Below are 19,647 nucleotides of genomic sequence, written 5' to 3'. Positions count from 1 at the left end.
ATATAAGTAATGCTGGGTGTATGTGTGTACTATCAGGGGAGGTGAGGAAGTCCTGTGATCACAGCAGCCTCTGCACTGATTCATACTGTGTGGATACTGTATTTATACTGTAATAACAGAGGAGGTGAGGAGGGAGATCCAATGATATCTGTGATATAAGTAATGCCGGGTGTATGTGTGTACTATCAGGGGAGGTGAGGAAGTCCTGTGATCACAGCAGCCTCTGCACTGATTCATACTGTGTGGATACTGTATTTATACTGTAATAACAGAGGAGGTGAGGAGGGAGATCCAATGATATCTGTGATATAAGTAATGCCGGGTGTATGTGTGTACTATCAGGGGAGGTGAGGAAGTCCTGTGATCACAGCAGCCTCTGCACTGATTCATACTGTGTGTATACTGTATTTATACTGTAATAACAGAGGAGGTGAGGAGAGAGATCCAATGATATCTGTGATATAAGTAATGCTGGGTGTATGTGTGTACTATCAGGGGAGGTGAGGAAGTCCTGTGATCACAGCAGCCTCTGCACTGATTCATACTGTGTGGATACTGTATTTGTAATAACAGAGGAGGTGAGGAGGGAGATCCAATGATATCTGTGATATAAGTAATGCTGGGTGTATGTGTGTACTATCAGGGGAGGTGGGGAAGTCCTGTGATCACAGCAGCCTCTGCACTGATTCATACTGTGTGTATACTGTATTTGTAATAACAGAGGAGGTGAGGAGGGAGATCCAATGATATCTGTGATATAAGTAATGCCGGGTGTATGTGTGTACTATCAGGGGAGGTGGGGAAGTCCTGTGATCACAGCAACCTCTGTGTTATGATCCGGTGACCTTGGAGCAGCATGAAAACTTTCACTGGAGTAGGTGGTAACTATACTGACCGCAAATCCTGATCTTAACACCGCAACTAGAAGTAGCCGTGGGGTGTACCTAGCAAAACCTAGACACCTCGTCACAGCCGGAGGACTAAATACCCCTATAGATGGAAATAGGAATACTATCTTGCCTCAGAGCAGAACCCCAAAGGATAGGCAGCCTCCCACAAATATTGGCTGTGAGTAGGAGAGGAAAGACACACCCAGGCAGAAAAACAGGATTTAGCACAAGAGGCCACTCTAGCTAAAATAGGAAAGGATAGGACAGAGTTCTGTGCGGTCAGTATTAAACCCCTTCCAAAAATATCCACAGCAGATTATACAAAAAATTCCTCCATCTAACTAAAGACGTGGAACGTATATCTGCAACTCCAGAAACTCCTACACTCAGAGCAGGAATACAATAAAAAAACAAGCACACAGCATGTGTGCCATAGAAAAAGAAACAGACACTTATCTTTGCTGAAATGGCAGCTAAGCAGGAGAAGCCAGACAGAGATCCAACACTTCCCAAGAAACATAGACAACTGGAAAGGACTAATGAGTCCTGCAAACCTAAATACCCCAGTCAGAATTGCAATTAGCAGATACACCTGTCCAGGACTGCAGCCCAGGGACAACTGCATTACCACCCACAACCACCGGAGGGAGCCCAAAAGCAGAATTCACAACATCTCTGTACTGACTCATACTGTCTGTATACTGTATTTGTAATAACAGGAGGTGAGGAGGGAGATCCAATGATATCTGTGATATAAGTAATGCCGGGTGTATGTGTGTACTATCAGGGGAGGTGAGGAGGTCCTGTGATCACAGCAGCCTCTGCACTGATTCATACTGTGTGTATACTGTATTTATACTGTAATACAGAGGAGGTGAGGAGGGAGATGCAATGATATCTGTGATATAAGTAATGCCGGGTGTATGTGTGTACTATCAGGGGAGGGGAGGAAGTCCTGTGATCACAGCAGCCTCTGCACTGATTCATACTGTGTGTATACTGTATTTATAATAACAGAGGAGGTGAGGAGGGAGATCCAATGATATCTGTGATATCAGTAATGCTGGGTGTATGTGTGTACTATCAGGGGAGGTGAGGAAGTCCTGTGATCACAGCAGACTCTGCACTGATTCATACTGTGTGTATACTGTATTTATACTGTAATAACAGAGGAGGTGAGGAGGGAGATCCAATGATATCTGTGATATAAGTAATGCTGGGTGTATGTGTGTACTATCAGGGGAGGTGGGGAAGTCCTGTGATCACAGCAGACTCTGCACTGATTCATACTGTGTGTATACTGTATTTATACTGTAATACAGAGGAGGTGAGGAGGGAGATCCAATGATATCTGTGATATAAGTAATGCCGGGTGTATGTGTGTACTATCAGGGGAGGTGAGGAGGTCCTGTGATCACAGCAGCCTCTGCACTGATTCATACTGTGTGTATACTGTATTTATACTGTAATAACAGAGGAGGTGAGGAGGGAGATCCAATGATATCTGTGATAGAAGTAATGCTGGGTGTATGTGTGTACTATCAGGGGAGGTGAGGAGGTCCTGTGATCACAGCAGCCTCTGCACTGATTCATACTGTGTGTATACTGTATTTATACTGTAATAACAGAGGAGGTGAGGGGGGAGATCCAATGATATCTGTGATAGAAGTAATGCTGGGTGTATGTGTGTACTATCAGGGGAGGTGAGGAGGTCCTGTGATCACAGCAGCCTCTGCACTGATTCATACTGTGTGTATACTGTATTTATACTGTAATAACAGAGGAGGTGAGGAGGGAGATCCAATGATATCTGTGATAGAAGTAATACTGGGTGTATGTGTGTACTATCAGGGGAGGTGAGGAAGTCCTGTGATCACAGCAGCCTCTGCACTGATTCATACTGTGTGTATACTGTATTTATAATAACAGAGGAGGTGAGGAGGGAGATCCAATGATATCTGTGATATAAGTAATGCTGGGTGTATGTGTGTACTATCAGGGGAGGTGAGGAAGTCCTGTGATCACAGCAGACTCTGCACTGATTCATACTGTGTGTATACTGTATTTATACTGTAATAACAGAGGAGGTGAGGAGGGAGATCCAATGATATCTGTGATATAAGTAATGCTGGGTGTATGTGTGTACTATCAGGGGAGGTCGGGAAGTCCTGTGATCACAGCAGCCTCTGCACTGATTCATACTGTGTGTATACTGTATTTATACTGTAATAACAGAGGAGGTGAGGAGGGAGATCCAATGATATCTGTGATAGAAGTAATACTGGGTGTATGTGTGTACTATCAGGGGAGGTGAGGAAGTCCTGTGATCACAGCAGACTCTGCACTGATTCATACTGTGTGTATACTGTATTTATACTGTAATAACAGAGGAGGTGAGGAGGGAGATCCAATGATATCTGTGATAGAAGTAATGCTGGGTGTATGTGTGTACTATCAGGGGAGGTGAGGAGGTCCTGTGATCACAGCAGCCTCTGCACTGATTCATACTGTGTGTATACTGTATTTATACTGTAATACAGAGGAGGTGAGGAGGGAGATGCAATGATATCTGTGATATAAGTAATGCCGGGTGTATGTGTGTACTATCAGGGGAGGGGAGGAAGTCCTGTGATCACAGCAGCCTCTGCACTGATTCATACTGTGTGTATACTGTATTTATAATAACAGAGGAGGTGAGGAGGGAGATCCAATGATATCTGTGATATAAGTAATGCTAGGTGTATGTGTGTACTATCAGGGGAGGTCGGGAAGTCCTGTGATCACAGCAGCCTCTGCACTGATTCATACTGTGTGTATACTGTATTTATACTGTAATAACAGAGGAGGTGAGGAGGGAGATCCAATGATATCTGTGATAGAAGTAATGCTGGGTGTATGTGTGTACTATCAGGGGAGGTGAGGAGGTCCTGTGATCACAGCAGCCTCTGCACTGATTCATACTGTGTGTATACTGTATTTATACTGTAATACAGAGGAGGTGAGGAGGGAGATGCAATGATATCTGTGATATAAGTAATGCCGGGTGTATGTGTGTACTATCAGGGGAGGGGAGGAAGTCCTGTGACCACAGCAGCCTCTGCACTGATTCATACTGTGTGTATACTGTATTTATAATAACAGAGGAGGTGAGGAGGGAGATCCAATGATATCTGTGATATAAGTAATGCTGGGTGTATGTGTGTACTATCAGGGGAGGTGAGGAAGTCCTGTGATCACAGCAGACTCTGCACTGATTCATACTGTGTGTATACTGTATTTATACTGTAATAACAGAGGAGGTAAGGAGGGAGATCCAATGATATCTGTGATATAAGTAATGCTGGGTGTATGTGTGTACTATCAGGGGAGGTCGGGAAGTCCTGTGATCACAGCAGCCTCTGCACTGATTCATACTGTGTGTATACTGTATTTATACTGTAATAACAGAGGAGGTGAGGAGGGAGATCCAATGATATGTGTGATAGAAGTAATGCTGGGTGTATGTGTGTACTATCAGGGGAGGTGAGGAGGTCCTGTGATCACAGCAGCCTCTGCACTGATTCATACTGTGTGTATACTGTATTTATACTGTAATAACAGAGGAGGTGAGGAGGGAGACCCAATGATATCTGTGATATAAGTAATGCCGGGTGTATGTGTGTACTATCAGGGGAGGTCGGGAAGTCCTGTGATCACAGCAGCCTCTGCACTGATTCATACTGTGTGTATACTGTATTTATACTGTAATAACAGAGGAGGTGAGGAGGGAGATCCAATGATATCTGTGATATAAGTAATGCTGGGTGTATGTGTGTACTATCAGGGGAGGTCGGGAAGTCCTGTGATCACAGCAGCCTCTGCACTGATTCATACTGTGTGTATACTGTATTTATACTGTAATACAGAGGAGGTGAGGAGGGAGAACCAATGATATCTGTGATATAAGTAATGCCGGGTGTATGTGTGTACTATCAGGGGAGGTGAGGAAGTCCTGTGATCACAGCAGCCTCTGCACTGATTCATACTGTGTGTATACTGTATTTATACTGTAATAACAGAGGAGGTGAGGAGGGAGATCCAATGATATCTGTGACAGAAGTAATGCTGGGTGTATGTGTGTACTATCAGGGGAGGTGAGGAAGTCCTGTGATCACAGCAGACTCTGCACTGATTCATACTGTGTGTATACTGTATTTATACTGTAATAACAGAGGAGGTGAGGAGGGAGATCCAATGATATCTGTGATATAAGTAATGCTGGGTATATGTGTGTACTATCAGGGGAGGTGAGAAAGTCCTGTGATCACAGCAGCCTCTGCACTGATTCATACTGTGTGTATACTGTATTTATACTGTAATAACAGAGGAGGTGAGGAGGGAGATCCAATGATATCTGTGATATAAGTAATGCCGGGTGTATGTGTGTACTATCAGGGGAGGTGAGGAAGTCCTGTGATCACAGCAGACTCTGCACTGATTCATACTGTGTGTATGCTGTATTTATACTGTAATAACAGAGGAGGTGAGGAGGGAGATCCAATGATATCTGTGATATAAGTAATGCTGGGTGTATGTGTGTACTATCAGGGGAGGTGAGGAAGTCCTGTGATCACAGCAGACTCTGCACTGATTCATACTGTGTGTATACTGTATTTATACTGTAATAACAGAGGAGGTGAGGAGGGAGATCCAATGATATCTGTGATATAAGTAATGCCGGGTGTATGTGTGTACTATCAGGGGAGGTGAGGAAGTCCTGTGATCACAGCAGACTCTGCACTGATTCATACTGTGTGTATACTGTATTTATACTGTAATAACAGAGGAGGTGAGGAGGGAGATGCAATGATATCTGTGATATAAGTAATGCTGGGTATATGTGTGTACTATCAGGGGAGGTGAGAAAGTCCTGTGATCACAGCAGCCTCCGCACTGATTCATACTGTGTGTATACTGTATTTATACTGTAATAACAGAGGAGGTGAGGAGGGAGATCCAATGATATCTGTGATATAAGTAATGCCGGGTGTATGTGTGTACTATCAGGGGAGGTGAGGAAGTCCTGTGATCACAGCAGCCTCCGCACTGATTCATACTGTGTGTATACTGTATTTATACTGTAATAACAGAGGAGGTGAGGAGGGAGATCCAATGATATCTGTGATATAAGTAATGCTAGGTGTATGTGTGTACTATCAGGGGAGGTCGGGAAGTCCTGTGATCACAGCAGCCTCTGCACTGATTCATACTGTGTGTATACTGTATTTATACTGTAATAACAGAGGAGGTGAGGAGGGAGATCCAATGATATCTGTGATAGAAGTAATGCTGGGTGTATGTGTGTACTATCAGGGGAGGTGAGGAGGTCCTGTGATCACAGCAGCCTCTGCACTGATTCATACTGTGTGTATACTGTATTTATACTGTAATACAGAGGAGGTGAGGAGGGAGATGCAATGATATCTGTGATATAAGTAATGCCGGGTGTATGTGTGTACTATCAGGGGAGGGGAGGAAGTCCTGTGACCACAGCAGCCTCTGCACTGATTCATACTGTGTGTATACTGTATTTATAATAACAGAGGAGGTGAGGAGGGAGATCCAATGATATCTGTGATATAAGTAATGCTGGGTGTATGTGTGTACTATCAGGGGAGGTGAGGAAGTCCTGTGATCACAGCAGACTCTGCACTGATTCATACTGTGTGTATACTGTATTTATACTGTAATAACAGAGGAGGTAAGGAGGGAGATCCAATGATATCTGTGATATAAGTAATGCTGGGTGTATGTGTGTACTATCAGGGGAGGTCGGGAAGTCCTGTGATCACAGCAGCCTCTGCACTGATTCATACTGTGTGTATACTGTATTTATACTGTAATAACAGAGGAGGTGAGGAGGGAGATCCAATGATATGTGTGATAGAAGTAATGCTGGGTGTATGTGTGTACTATCAGGGGAGGTGAGGAGGTCCTGTGATCACAGCAGCCTCTGCACTGATTCATACTGTGTGTATACTGTATTTATACTGTAATAACAGAGGAGGTGAGGAGGGAGACCCAATGATATCTGTGATATAAGTAATGCCGGGTGTATGTGTGTACTATCAGGGGAGGTCGGGAAGTCCTGTGATCACAGCAGCCTCTGCACTGATTCATACTGTGTGTATACTGTATTTATACTGTAATAACAGAGGAGGTGAGGAGGGAGATCCAATGATATCTGTGATATAAGTAATGCTGGGTGTATGTGTGTACTATCAGGGGAGGTCGGGAAGTCCTGTGATCACAGCAGCCTCTGCACTGATTCATACTGTGTGTATACTGTATTTATACTGTAATACAGAGGAGGTGAGGAGGGAGAACCAATGATATCTGTGATATAAGTAATGCCGGGTGTATGTGTGTACTATCAGGGGAGGTGAGGAAGTCCTGTGATCACAGCAGCCTCTGCACTGATTCATACTGTGTGTATACTGTATTTATACTGTAATAACAGAGGAGGTGAGGAGGGAGATCCAATGATATCTGTGACAGAAGTAATGCTGGGTGTATGTGTGTACTATCAGGGGAGGTGAGGAAGTCCTGTGATCACAGCAGACTCTGCACTGATTCATACTGTGTGTATACTGTATTTATACTGTAATAACAGAGGAGGTGAGGAGGGAGATCCAATGATATCTGTGATATAAGTAATGCTGGGTATATGTGTGTACTATCAGGGGAGGTGAGAAAGTCCTGTGATCACAGCAGCCTCTGCACTGATTCATACTGTGTGTATACTGTATTTATACTGTAATAACAGAGGAGGTGAGGAGGGAGATCCAATGATATCTGTGATATAAGTAATGCCGGGTGTATGTGTGTACTATCAGGGGAGGTGAGGAAGTCCTGTGATCACAGCAGACTCTGCACTGATTCATACTGTGTGTATGCTGTATTTATACTGTAATAACAGAGGAGGTGAGGAGGGAGATCCAATGATATCTGTGATATAAGTAATGCTGGGTGTATGTGTGTACTATCAGGGGAGGTGAGGAAGTCCTGTGATCACAGCAGACTCTGCACTGATTCATACTGTGTGTATACTGTATTTATACTGTAATAACAGAGGAGGTGAGGAGGGAGATCCAATGATATCTGTGATATAAGTAATGCCGGGTGTATGTGTGTACTATCAGGGGAGGTGAGGAAGTCCTGTGATCACAGCAGACTCTGCACTGATTCATACTGTGTGTATACTGTATTTATACTGTAATAACAGAGGAGGTGAGGAGGGAGATGCAATGATATCTGTGATATAAGTAATGCTGGGTATATGTGTGTACTATCAGGGGAGGTGAGAAAGTCCTGTGATCACAGCAGCCTCCGCACTGATTCATACTGTGTGTATACTGTATTTATACTGTAATAACAGAGGAGGTGAGGAGGGAGATCCAATGATATCTGTGATATAAGTAATGCCGGGTGTATGTGTGTACTATCAGGGGAGGTGAGGAAGTCCTGTGATCACAGCAGCCTCCGCACTGATTCATACTGTGTGTATACTGTATTTATACTGTAATAACAGAGGAGGTGAGGAGGGAGATCCAATGATATCTGTGATATAAGTAATGCCGGGTGTATGTGTGTACTATCAGGGGAGGTGGGGAAGTCCTGTGATCATAGCAGCCTCTGTGTTATGATCCGGTGACCTTGGAGCAGCATGAAAACTTTCACTGGAGTAGGTGGTAACTATACTGACCGCAAATCCTGATCTTAACACCGCAGCTAGAAGTAGCCGTGGGGTGTACCTAGCAAAACCTAGACACCTCGTCACAGCCGGAGGACTAAATACCCCTATAGATGGAAATAGGAATACTATCTTGCCTCAGAGCAGAACCCCAAAGGATAGGCAGCCTCCCACAAATATTGGCTGTGAGTAGGAGAGGAAAGACACACCCAGGCAGAAAAACAGGATTTAGCACAAGAGGCCACTCTAGCTAAAATAGGAAAGGATAGGACAGAGTTCTGTGCGGTCAGTATTAAACCCCTTCCAAAAATATCCACAGCAGATTATACAAAAAATTCCTCCATCTAACTAAAGACGTGGAACGTATATCTGCAACTCCAGAAACTCCTACACTCAGAGCAGGAATACAATAAAAAAACAAGCACACAGCATGTGTGCCATAGAAAAAGAAACAGACACTTATCTTTGCTGAAATGGCAGCTAAGCAGGAGAAGCCAGACAGAGATCCAACACTTCCCAAGAAACATAGACAACTGGAAAGGACTAATGAGTCCTGCAAACCTAAATACCCCAGTCAGAATTGCAATTAGCAGATACACCTGTCCAGGACTGCAGCCCAGGGACAACTGCATTACCACCCACAACCACCGGAGGGAGCCCAAAAGCAGAATTCACAACATCTCTGTACTGACTCATACTGTCTGTATACTGTATTTGTAATAACAGAGGAGGTGAGGAGGGAGATCCAATGATATCTGTGATAGAAGTAATGCTGGGTGTATGTGTGTACTATCAGGGGAGGTGGGGAGGTCCTGTGATCACAGCAGCCTCTGTGTCTATCTATCTGTAGTCTATGACAGGTCTGTGCTGCCTCTGCTCTAGTGCTAGATCTTCTGTAGAGATATGTATCCTGCCCTCTTTTTCCAGTTCTTCCCTGCATTTCTTTCTTCTATCCACCTAATTGTGTCCATGTGACTGTTGACGCTGACACCGCGTCCAAGGATGGAGGATGTTGTGGGAACCTGGAGCTGTGTGCTCGGGGTCCTGCAGGGATTGATCCGCTTCTAGCCGGACCTGACAATGTCTCTCCAATGGTACTCACCCTCCAGTTGTAGAAGACAGACGTTTTATTGATGCGCCCGTGGGCATCATTCCCTCCGAGGAAGTCATCATTACAGATGGAGCACTCGGGCTCGGAGCGCCAGTCATAATACAACAGAGTGAAGTTGGGATCCTTGGTGCATCTCTGCAGCGCCCTCTCCAGGTAGAACATGTATGCCCGATGGAAGGTGAGGAAGGCGGTGCTGCCGTGGCCGAAGTTCAGGATGTTGTTCTCTCTGGTGTTGTTAATGAACTGCCTGGTGATGTAATTATGGATGTAACACCACACGTCGTAGTAGGAGGCAGATTGGAATTCGTAAGCTGTGGAGCGGAAGCGATCCCCCGACACCAGGATCACGTAGTCGGGATCTATCTTGGTCTTGCATTGGTGGAGCTGGGCGAAGTACTGGTGTCGCTCCTTCTCTGACAACTCCCGGATATCTCTTCTCACCACGGTGTTCAGGTTTTCGCAGTTGTCACCATAGCGGTTAAAGTCGCATTGGCCGCAGTTCTCACCAATAAAGTTGCCTTTGCATTGACAGGTGTAGTTGTAATAATGCAACGGAAAAAGATCTCTGTCGTCGATATGTATATCGGGATCAGGTATGGTTCTGCTGCTCCGCACCGGCATACAGTTGCCCCTATTCAGAGAAGCTCCACACATCGATCCTCTATACAGAGGACAGCACACCACGGGAAAGCTGGAGACATTCTCCACACACTCTCTGTAGAACATGGCGGAAGTAGATGAGATGCCCAGAAGGACCACAGCGAGGAGCAACATCTCTGGATCTTCAAAGTCTGGAGAAAGAGACCAAAACATGGGACGAGTGAGAGAAGCCATGTGGGTATGGAAGGTGGGACGGTACGTACAGTGTGTATGGATGGTGGGACAGTACGCACCGTACGCATGTGGATGGTGGGACAGTATGTGTATGGATGGTGGGACGGTAGGACAGTATGTGTGTGGATTGTGGGACAGTACGTACAGTATGTGTATGGATGGTGGGACGGTACGTACAGCATGTGTACGGATGGTGGGACGGTACGTACAGTATGTGTATGGATGGTGGGACAGTACGCACCGTACGCGTGTGAATGGTGGGACGGTACGTACAGCATGTGTACGGATGGTGGGACGGTACGTGCAGTGTGTATGGATGGTGGGAAGGTGGGGCAGTGTGTGTGTATGGAAGGTGGGGCAGTATGTGTATGGATGGTGGGACGGTACGTACAGTGTGTATGGATGGTTGGACAGTACGCACCGTACGCGTGTGAATGGTGGGACGGTACGTACAGCATGTGTACGGATGGTGGGACGGTACGTGCAGTGTGTATGGATGGTGGGAAGGTGGGGCAGTGTGTGTGTATGGAAGGTGGGACAGTATGTGTATGGATGATGAGACGGTATGTACAGTATGTGTACGGATGGTGGGACGGTATGTACAGTGTGTATGGATGGTGGGACGGTATGTACAGTGTGTATGGATGGTGGGACGGTATGTACAGTATGTGTATGGATGGTGGGACGGTATGTACAGTGTGTATGGATGGTGGGACGGTATGTACAGTATGTGTACGGATGGTGGGACGGTATGTACAGTGTGTATGGATGGTTGGACGGTATGTACAGTGTGTATGGATGGTGGGACATTGTGTGTATGAATGGTGGGAAGGTGGGGCAGTGTGTGTATGGATGATGAGACGGTATGTACAGCATGTGTATGGATGGTGGGACGGTACGTACAGTGTGTATGGATGGTTGGACAGTGTGTGTATGAATGGTGGGAAGGTGGGGCAGTGTGTGTATGGATGATGAGACGGTATGTACAGTGTGTATGGAAGGTGGGACGGTATGTACAGTATGTGTACAGATGGTGGGACGGTATGTACAGTGTGTGTACAGATGGTGGGACGGTATGTACAGTGTGTATGGAAGGTGGGACAGTACGTGCAGTGTGTATGGATGGTGGGAAGGTGGGGCAGTGTGTGTGTATGGAAGGTGGGACAGTACAAATAGTATGTGTATGGATGGTGGGATGGGGGACGGTACATACAGTATGTGTATGGATAGTGGGACGGTATGTGTATGGATGGTGGGACGGTATGTACAGTGTGTATGGATGGTTGGAAGGTATGTACAGTATGTGTATGGATGATGAGACGGTATGTACAGCATGTGTATGGATGATGAGACGGTATGTACAGTATGTGTACGGATGGTGGGACAGTATGTACAGTATGTGTACGGATGGTGGGACAGTATGTGTATGGATGGAGGGACGGTGGGACAGTTTGTGTGTGGATAGTGGGACGGTACATACAGTATGTGTATGGATGGTGAGACGGTATATACAGTATGTGTATGGATGATGAGACGGTATGTACAGTATGTGTATGGATGGTGGGACGGTATGTACAGTATGTGTGTGGATTGTGGGACAGTATGTGTATGGATGATGAGACGGTATGTACAGTGTGTATGGATGGTGGGACGGTACGTACAGTGTGTATGGATGGTTGGACTGTGTGTATGAATGGTGGGAAGGTGGGGCAGTGTGTGTATGGATGATGAGACGGTATGTACAGTATGTGTATGGATAGTGGGACGGTACATACAGTATGTGTATACAGTGTGTACAGTATGTGGATGGAGGGACGGTATGTACAGTATGTGTATGGATGGTAGGACAGTATGTACAGTGTGTGTGGATTGTGGGACGGTACATACAGTATGTGTATGGATGGTGGGACGGTATGTACAGTATGTGGATGGAGGGACGGTATGTACAGTATGTGTATGGATAGTGGGACGGTACATACAGTATGTGTATACAGTGTGTACAGTATGTGGATGGTAGGACAGTATGTACAGTATGTGTGTGGATTGTGGGACAGTATGTGTATGGATGATGAGACGGTATGTACAGTATGTTTATGGACGGTGGGACGGTATACTCATGTCACGATAATTCCAAAAATGCCGTATTATATTGTGAGTTTAGAAGGACATGGCTTTCTACACGCACAATACAGCGGCGACCCCCCCCCACCCTTTCTCCCCCCTTTCTCCCCCCTCTGCCTTCCTCCACCCAAAGGCAAAGCCTAGAACAGTGACACTAGGTAACTCGAAACTAGTGTGTGAGCAGGGTGAGGCTTTAAAGTACAATCCTGTAAAGCCAACCCTGGTCCCTCCCCTCTCACTCAGGAATTCCATTGTCTGAGACTTTGGAAAAATGTAAATAACTATCAGATCAGTGCATATCATTAACCAGCCCTTTAGTGATGTCACAAGCTCAGAAGTATAAGTCACTGTACTCTTAGCCCTGCCTTCTGTCTTGGCCGGGAAGCGATCTAACACCAGCTTGGCAAAGCTGTTCCATGCATCTGGATGTATTTATCCTCCTAAGCCACAGGCCAGCCAAGATGGTACCATGACATAACCTGTAAGTGTGCTCTTTTCAACCTTAATCCTATTTTATTTTGTAATCTATATACGAATTGTCTCCTTTCTAATATCTTTTATTACTTTGTAAACTGCCTAATTTTTCATGGAGTAAAATATTTAATTGCTAGCTTGTCTCTTCTGCTCTATAAACGAACTGTGTCCTCTGAAGTGAATTGCGCTACTGATTTGGGTTGGCTCCAGACCCGTTAATCAGAGCTGGTGGCAGCATACTTTGTGCGATTGGGAATCTTTGCAGCGACGGCGGAGTTAATGATTATTGTTCCTGCCTGTGTGGGAGTAATTATATTGCCTTTGCTGCAGCGTGCCCAATAGCCAGTACATAGCAGGCAGCCCTTCTGGCGACTAATTACCCTAGGTGCAATACCTAGTCTGAGCTGAGAGTAAGGGGGGCGCCAGAGAGCTGCAAGTTCCAAATTGGAACTGGGAAATGGGATACATAATGAACCAGGAGCAACCAAACAACCCTATTTCGTGACAAATTGGTGTGAGTAGTGGGGACGATAAAGATATCCTCCTCGGGAGGTGGGTCGGTACGGACAGTATGTGTATGGATGATGAGACGGTATATACAGTATGTGTATGGATGGTGGGACAATATGTGTATGGATGGTGGGACGGTACGCACAGTATGTGTATGGATGATGAGACGGTATGTACAGCATGTGAACGGATGGTGTGACAGTATGCACAGTGTGTATGGATGGTGGGACGGTATGTACAGTATGTGTATGGATGGTGAGACGGTATGTACAGTATGTGTACGGATGGTGGGACAGTATGTGTATGGATGATGAGACGGTATGTACAGTATGTGTATGGATGGTGGGACGGTATGTACAGTATGTGTGTGGATTGTGGGACAGTATGTGTATGGATGATGAGACGGTATGTACAGTGTGTATGGATGGTGGGACGGTACGTACAGTGTGTATGGATGGTTGGACAGTGTGTGTATGAATGGTGGGAAGGTGGGGCAGTGTGTGTATGGATGATGAGACGGTATGTACAGTATGTGTATGGATAGTGGGACGGTATGTACAGTATGTGTGTGGATTGTGGGACAGTATGTGTATGGATGATGAGACGGTATGTACAGTGTGTATGGATGGTGGGACGGTACGTACAGTGTGTATGGATGGTTGGACAGTGTGTGTATGAATGGTGGGAAGGTGGGGCAGTGTGTGTATGGATGGAGGGACGGTATGTACAGTATGTGTATGGATGGTAGGACAGTATGTACAGTGTGTGTGGATTGTGGGACGGTACATACAGTATGTGTATGGATGGTGTGACGGTATGTACAGTATGTGGATGGAGGGACGGTATGTACAGTATGTGTATGGATAGTGGGACGGTACATACAGTATGTGTATACAGTGTGTACAGTATGTGGATGGTAGGACAGTATGTACAGTATGTGTGTGGATTGTGGGACAGTATGTGTATGGATGATGAGACGGTATGTACAGTATGTTTATGGATGGTGGGACGGTATACTCATGTCACGATAATTCCAAAAATGCCGTATTATATTGTGAGTTTAGAAGGACATGGCTTTCTACACGCACAATACAGCGGCGAACCCCCCCCACCCTTTCTCCCCCCTTTCTCCCCCCTCTGCCTTCCTCCACCCAAAGGCAAAGCCTAGAACAGTGACACTAGGTAACTCGAAACTAGTGTGTGAGCAGGGTGAGGCTTTAAAGTACAATCCTGTAAAGCCAACCCTGGTCCCTCCCCTCTCACTCAGGAATTCCATTGTCTGAGACTTTGGAAAAATGTAAATAACTATCAGATCAGTGCATATCATTAACCAGCCCTTTAGTGATGTCACAAGCTCAGAAGTATAAGTCACTGTACTCTTAGCCCTGCCTTCTGTCTTGGCCGGGAAGCGAACTAACACCAGCTTGGCAAAGCTGTTCCATGCATCTGGATGTATTTATCCTCCTAAGCCACAGGCCAGCCAAGATGGTACCATGACATAACCTGTAAGTGTGCTCTTTTCAACCTTAATCCTATTTTATTTTGTAATCTATATACGAATTGTCTCCTTTCTAATATCTTTTATTACTTTGTAAACTGCCTAATTTTTCATGGAGTAAAATATTTAATTGCTAGCTTGTCTCTTCTGCTCTATAAACGAACTGTGTCCTCTGAAGTGAATTGGCTACTGATTTGGGTTGGCTCCAGACCCGTTAATCAGAGCTGGTGGCAGCATACTTTGTGCGATTGGGAATCTTTGCAGCGACGGCGGAGTTAATGATTATTGTTCCTGCCTGTGTGGGAGTAATTATATTGCCTTCGCTGCAGCGTGCCCAATAGCCAGTACATAGCAGGCAGCCCTTCTGGCGACTAATTACCCTAGGTGCAATACCTAGTCTGAGCTGAGAGTAAGGGGGGCGCCAGAGAGCTGCAAGTTCCAAATTGGAACTGGGAAATGGGATACATAATGAACCAGGAGCAACCAAACAACCCTATTTCGTGACAAATTGGTGTGAGTAGTGGGGACGATAAAGATATCCTCCTCGGGAGGTGGGTCGGTATGGACAGTATGTGTATGGATGGTTGGACGGTACATACAGTATGTGTATAGATGGTGGGACAGTGTGCGTATGGATGGTGGGACGGTACGTACAGTGTGTGTATGGATGGTGGGAAGGTACATACAGTATGTGTATAGATGGTGGGACAGTGTGTGTATGGATGGTGGGACGGTACATACAGTATGTGTATAGATGATGGTACGGTGGGACAGTATGCATATGGATGGTGGGACGGTACGCACAGTGTGTGTATGGATGGGGGGAAGGTACATACAGTATGTGTATAGATGGTGGGACAGTGTGTGTATGGATGGTGGGACGGTACGCACAGTGTGTGTATGGATGGTGGGACGGTACATACAGTATGTGTATAGATAGTGGTACGGTGGGACAGTATGCGTAAGGATGGTGGGACGGTACGTACCGTGTGTGGATGGTGGGATGGTACACAAAGTATGCGTGTGGATGGTCAGACGGTACGTAGAGTGTGTGTATGGATGGTGGGACAGTACATACTGTCCCACCATCTATACACATACTGTATGTACCGTCCCACCATCCATACACACACTGTACGTACCGTCCGACCATCCATACGCATACTGAGCCATGGGCGGACATACCGCCGGTTGGTGCATACTAAAACCCTATGTGCCAAATTAACCTATACTTATGGTAGATATTTTAGTCGTATTCATCTATACCTATGCCTATTTTAGATTTTTTTTTACCGTTTCATTTTCTTAATTTAGTTTTCCTTTCCACTTCACTCCATTTGAAGCAGAGTAAGCAATTTATTTACATATGTATTTATTTGACATAAAGTTGCAATACATGAATGTAGGGGTTAAATTTTTTGGAAACGGAATAACGGTTTTGAGCTCCGTTTTTTTTAATGGAATATGTTCATATTAGTACAACAACGTTATCTTCCCAGTTTCATTAGGATCTTTTTAGGGATTCAGTCTTTATGCGCCATATTCTGCCATACCTATGCCTAATGTGCTATCATGGTTGGAAACGGAAAAACGGTTTTGAGCTCCGTTTTTTTTTATTGGAATTAGTTCATATTAGTACAACGACGTTATCTTCCAAGTTTCATTAGGATCTTTTTAGGGATTCAGTCTTTATTTGAATTATAAATTTGCTATGTAGGAATATCTGGGTGTTCAACTTTCTTCCCAACATAATCTCTGCTAATGGTAACCAGATCTTCCATCTAAATATAGCACAGTCAATGTCATCTGTTCTCGATCTAGCTTGCCATATAATAAATGGCTCCATACAATGTAGCTGGCTCTGCTGAAGTCAAGTTTTCACTTCCAGGATGGATGATAATTCTTTGGTTTGGGTTTGTTGGGGATAACACTTGGAGTACTGTACTGTTAAGCTGGGTTCACACTGCGTTGTGTGAACCCGTTTAACTGACTACGTTACACCGCGGTATAACGGCATAACGCAGTGTAACGTAGTCCGTTAACGCCGCCATTACTTGCAATGGCGAACGCATCGTTAGCGCACGCCCACAATGGTCGTGCGCTAGCGATGTGCCGTCATTGAGTGACGGACCCGAGACGCGGGCTGCTGTTGTGAATTCTGTGGCAGAGCTCCCTCCTGTGGTCACAAGTGGTACTTCGGCTGATTCTCTCTGTGAGCTTCCGTTGGTGGAGGAAAGTGGTACTGCGGCTTCTGAGTTTCCTTCCTCAGGTGATGTGGTGAAGTCGTTAGGTGCTGCTCTATTTAACTCCACCTAGTGCTTTGATCCTGGCCTCCAGTCAATGTTCTAGTATTGGACCTGTTTCCTCCTGGATCTTTCCTGTGGCCTGCTGCTCTGCATAGCTAAGTTCCTCTTTGCTATTTGTTTGCTGTTTTTTTCTGTCCAGCTTGTCAATTTGTTTTTTCCTGCTTGCTGGAAGCTCTGGGACGCAGAGGGTGTACCTCCGTGCTGTTAGTTCGGTACGGAGGGTCTTTTTGCCCCCTTTGCGTGGGTTTTGTAGGGTTTTGTGTTGACCGCAAAGTTACCTTTCCTATCCTCGCTCTGTTCAGAAAGTCGGGCCTCTCTTTGCTAAATCTATTTCATCTCTACGTTTGTCTTTTCATCTTAACTCACAGTCATTATATGTGGGGGGCTGCCTTTTCCTTTGGGGTATTTCTCTGAGGCAAGGTAGGCTTATTTTCTATCTTCAGGCTAGCTAGTTTCTCAGGCCGTGCCGAGTTGCATAGGGAGCGTTAGGCGCAATCCACGGCTGCCTTTAGTGTGGTTGGAGAGGATTAGGGATTGCGGTCAACAGAGTTCCCACGTCTCAGAGCTCGTTCTTGTTTTTTGGGTTATTGCCAGGTCACTGTATGTGCGCTGACCTCTATGTCCATTGTGGTACTGAATTGCCTTTCATAACAGGCTGCAGCGTTTCCGGGTCCGTTACTAGTAGCGCACTGCTAGCGCAGTGAATCGCACAGATCGCGCTCTTTTTGGGCAGTTGCGCAGTGCATTCTGCTCTTGCGCCTGCGCATTATGCTTTGCCCAACTGTGGGCATAGCATACAGCGCATCACTGCACATGCACCGCATGCGCGGTGATGTGCTGTATGCTATGCCCACAGTTGGGCAAAGCATAATGCACAAGAGCAGAATGCACTGCGCAACTGCCCAAAAAGAGCGCGATCTGTGCGATTCACAGATCAAATTTACGTCAGACACGCCGAGGAGCGGGGGGAGAGAAACAGGGATTTAACCACGCCCATTTGACCAGCGTGATTGACAGGCGAAAACGGTGACTTTAGTAAGGTATTTCGGCAGCATAGGTGGGAAATCATGGGACCAAAAATACACTGTTGTAAAGCACATATGTCATATTGAAAAAACGGGGTGACAGGTTCCCTTTAAGCCGGCATGGTTGTTGACCTTACCATACTCACCCTACTGTCTTAGGCCTCTTTCACACTTCAGTCTTTTGGCGTCAGTCACTACCGACATAGTGACGGATTGACGGATCCGTCACAATTGTTGCGAAAACGGTTCTAACGGATCCGTTTTTTTGACGGATCCGTTACTTGGGGGTTGTCTGGGAGAAGTATCTACTTTTTGGAGCATGCGCAATTGAAAAAACGGATTTGGGCGACGGATCCGCCGAAAAAACGGTGGCGGCGGATCCGTCGCCCATAGGCGCCCATTCTATGGAATAGCGGACGCGACGGATCTGTCGCGATCCGCCATTTCGGCGTTGACAAAAAACGTTCCAATGTCCGTCTATTTTCAGAAAACGTCCGCCAAATTTCGACGGATCCGTCGCATGGCGGATGGAACGGACGACCATCCGTCACAATCCGTCACTAATGCAAGTCTATGGGAAAATAACGGATCCGTCAAAAAAAATGACGGATCCGTTATTTGAGGAAAATGGCGGTTTTAGACTGACGCCAAATAACTGAAGTGTGAAAGAGGCCTTATACGTTGTCTATTACTATTTACAGTTAAAATGTAGGAATATACAGTATCATAAGTTATCTAAAGTGCTTCTATTTTAAAGGATATACCTTGTTACTGTCTCATACAAAATATTTGTGGATATGGTGTAAAAGTTACTAACTTTTATGACATTTCATAGGATACAATTTCACTAATTTGGAGCAAAGGTCCCCTGGACAACCATGCTACATAGGATATTTCTCTTCAGTATGCTTACATTAAAGAACTAACAAAAAGGTAGTATGAAATTTTGTGTGGTTTATGCCTTAGCTTCTTTTGATGCTAATCTTTAGTGTACATTTACTTTAATTTAAAAATTGCTTTTCATTTCAGACAGATTTTTATTTTATTGAATCAGCTTTAGCTTTAAATACTGTAGTTTTTAATAATTTCGGATTTCTAATTTTGCATTAAATAATTGAATTAAAATATATAATTATTTTAGTTTAA

The 19,647-nt window shown here is 45.3% G+C and overlaps 1 protein-coding gene across 1 annotated transcript in view; it reads right to left on the bottom strand.

Moving 5' to 3' along the window:
• LOC138671452 (tyrosinase-like) overlaps window positions 1–19,647 on the bottom strand; it is a 128,527-nt gene that overhangs the window by 85,251 nt on the left and 23,629 nt on the right. The window contains exon 2 of the mRNA XM_069759633.1: window positions 9,725–10,524. Coding sequence (XP_069615734.1) covers window positions 9,725–10,507 — 783 coding nt within the window. The 5' untranslated portion in view covers window positions 10,508–10,524. The remainder of the gene's footprint in view (window positions 1–9,724; window positions 10,525–19,647) is intronic.

This window comes from Ranitomeya imitator, chromosome 3 (assembly GCF_032444005.1).
Source record: "Ranitomeya imitator isolate aRanImi1 chromosome 3, aRanImi1.pri, whole genome shotgun sequence".
Taxonomy (NCBI): domain Eukaryota; kingdom Metazoa; phylum Chordata; class Amphibia; order Anura; family Dendrobatidae; genus Ranitomeya; species Ranitomeya imitator.
Note: the sequence above shows the minus strand (reverse complement) of the source record. Positions and strands in the feature narration are given on the sequence as shown.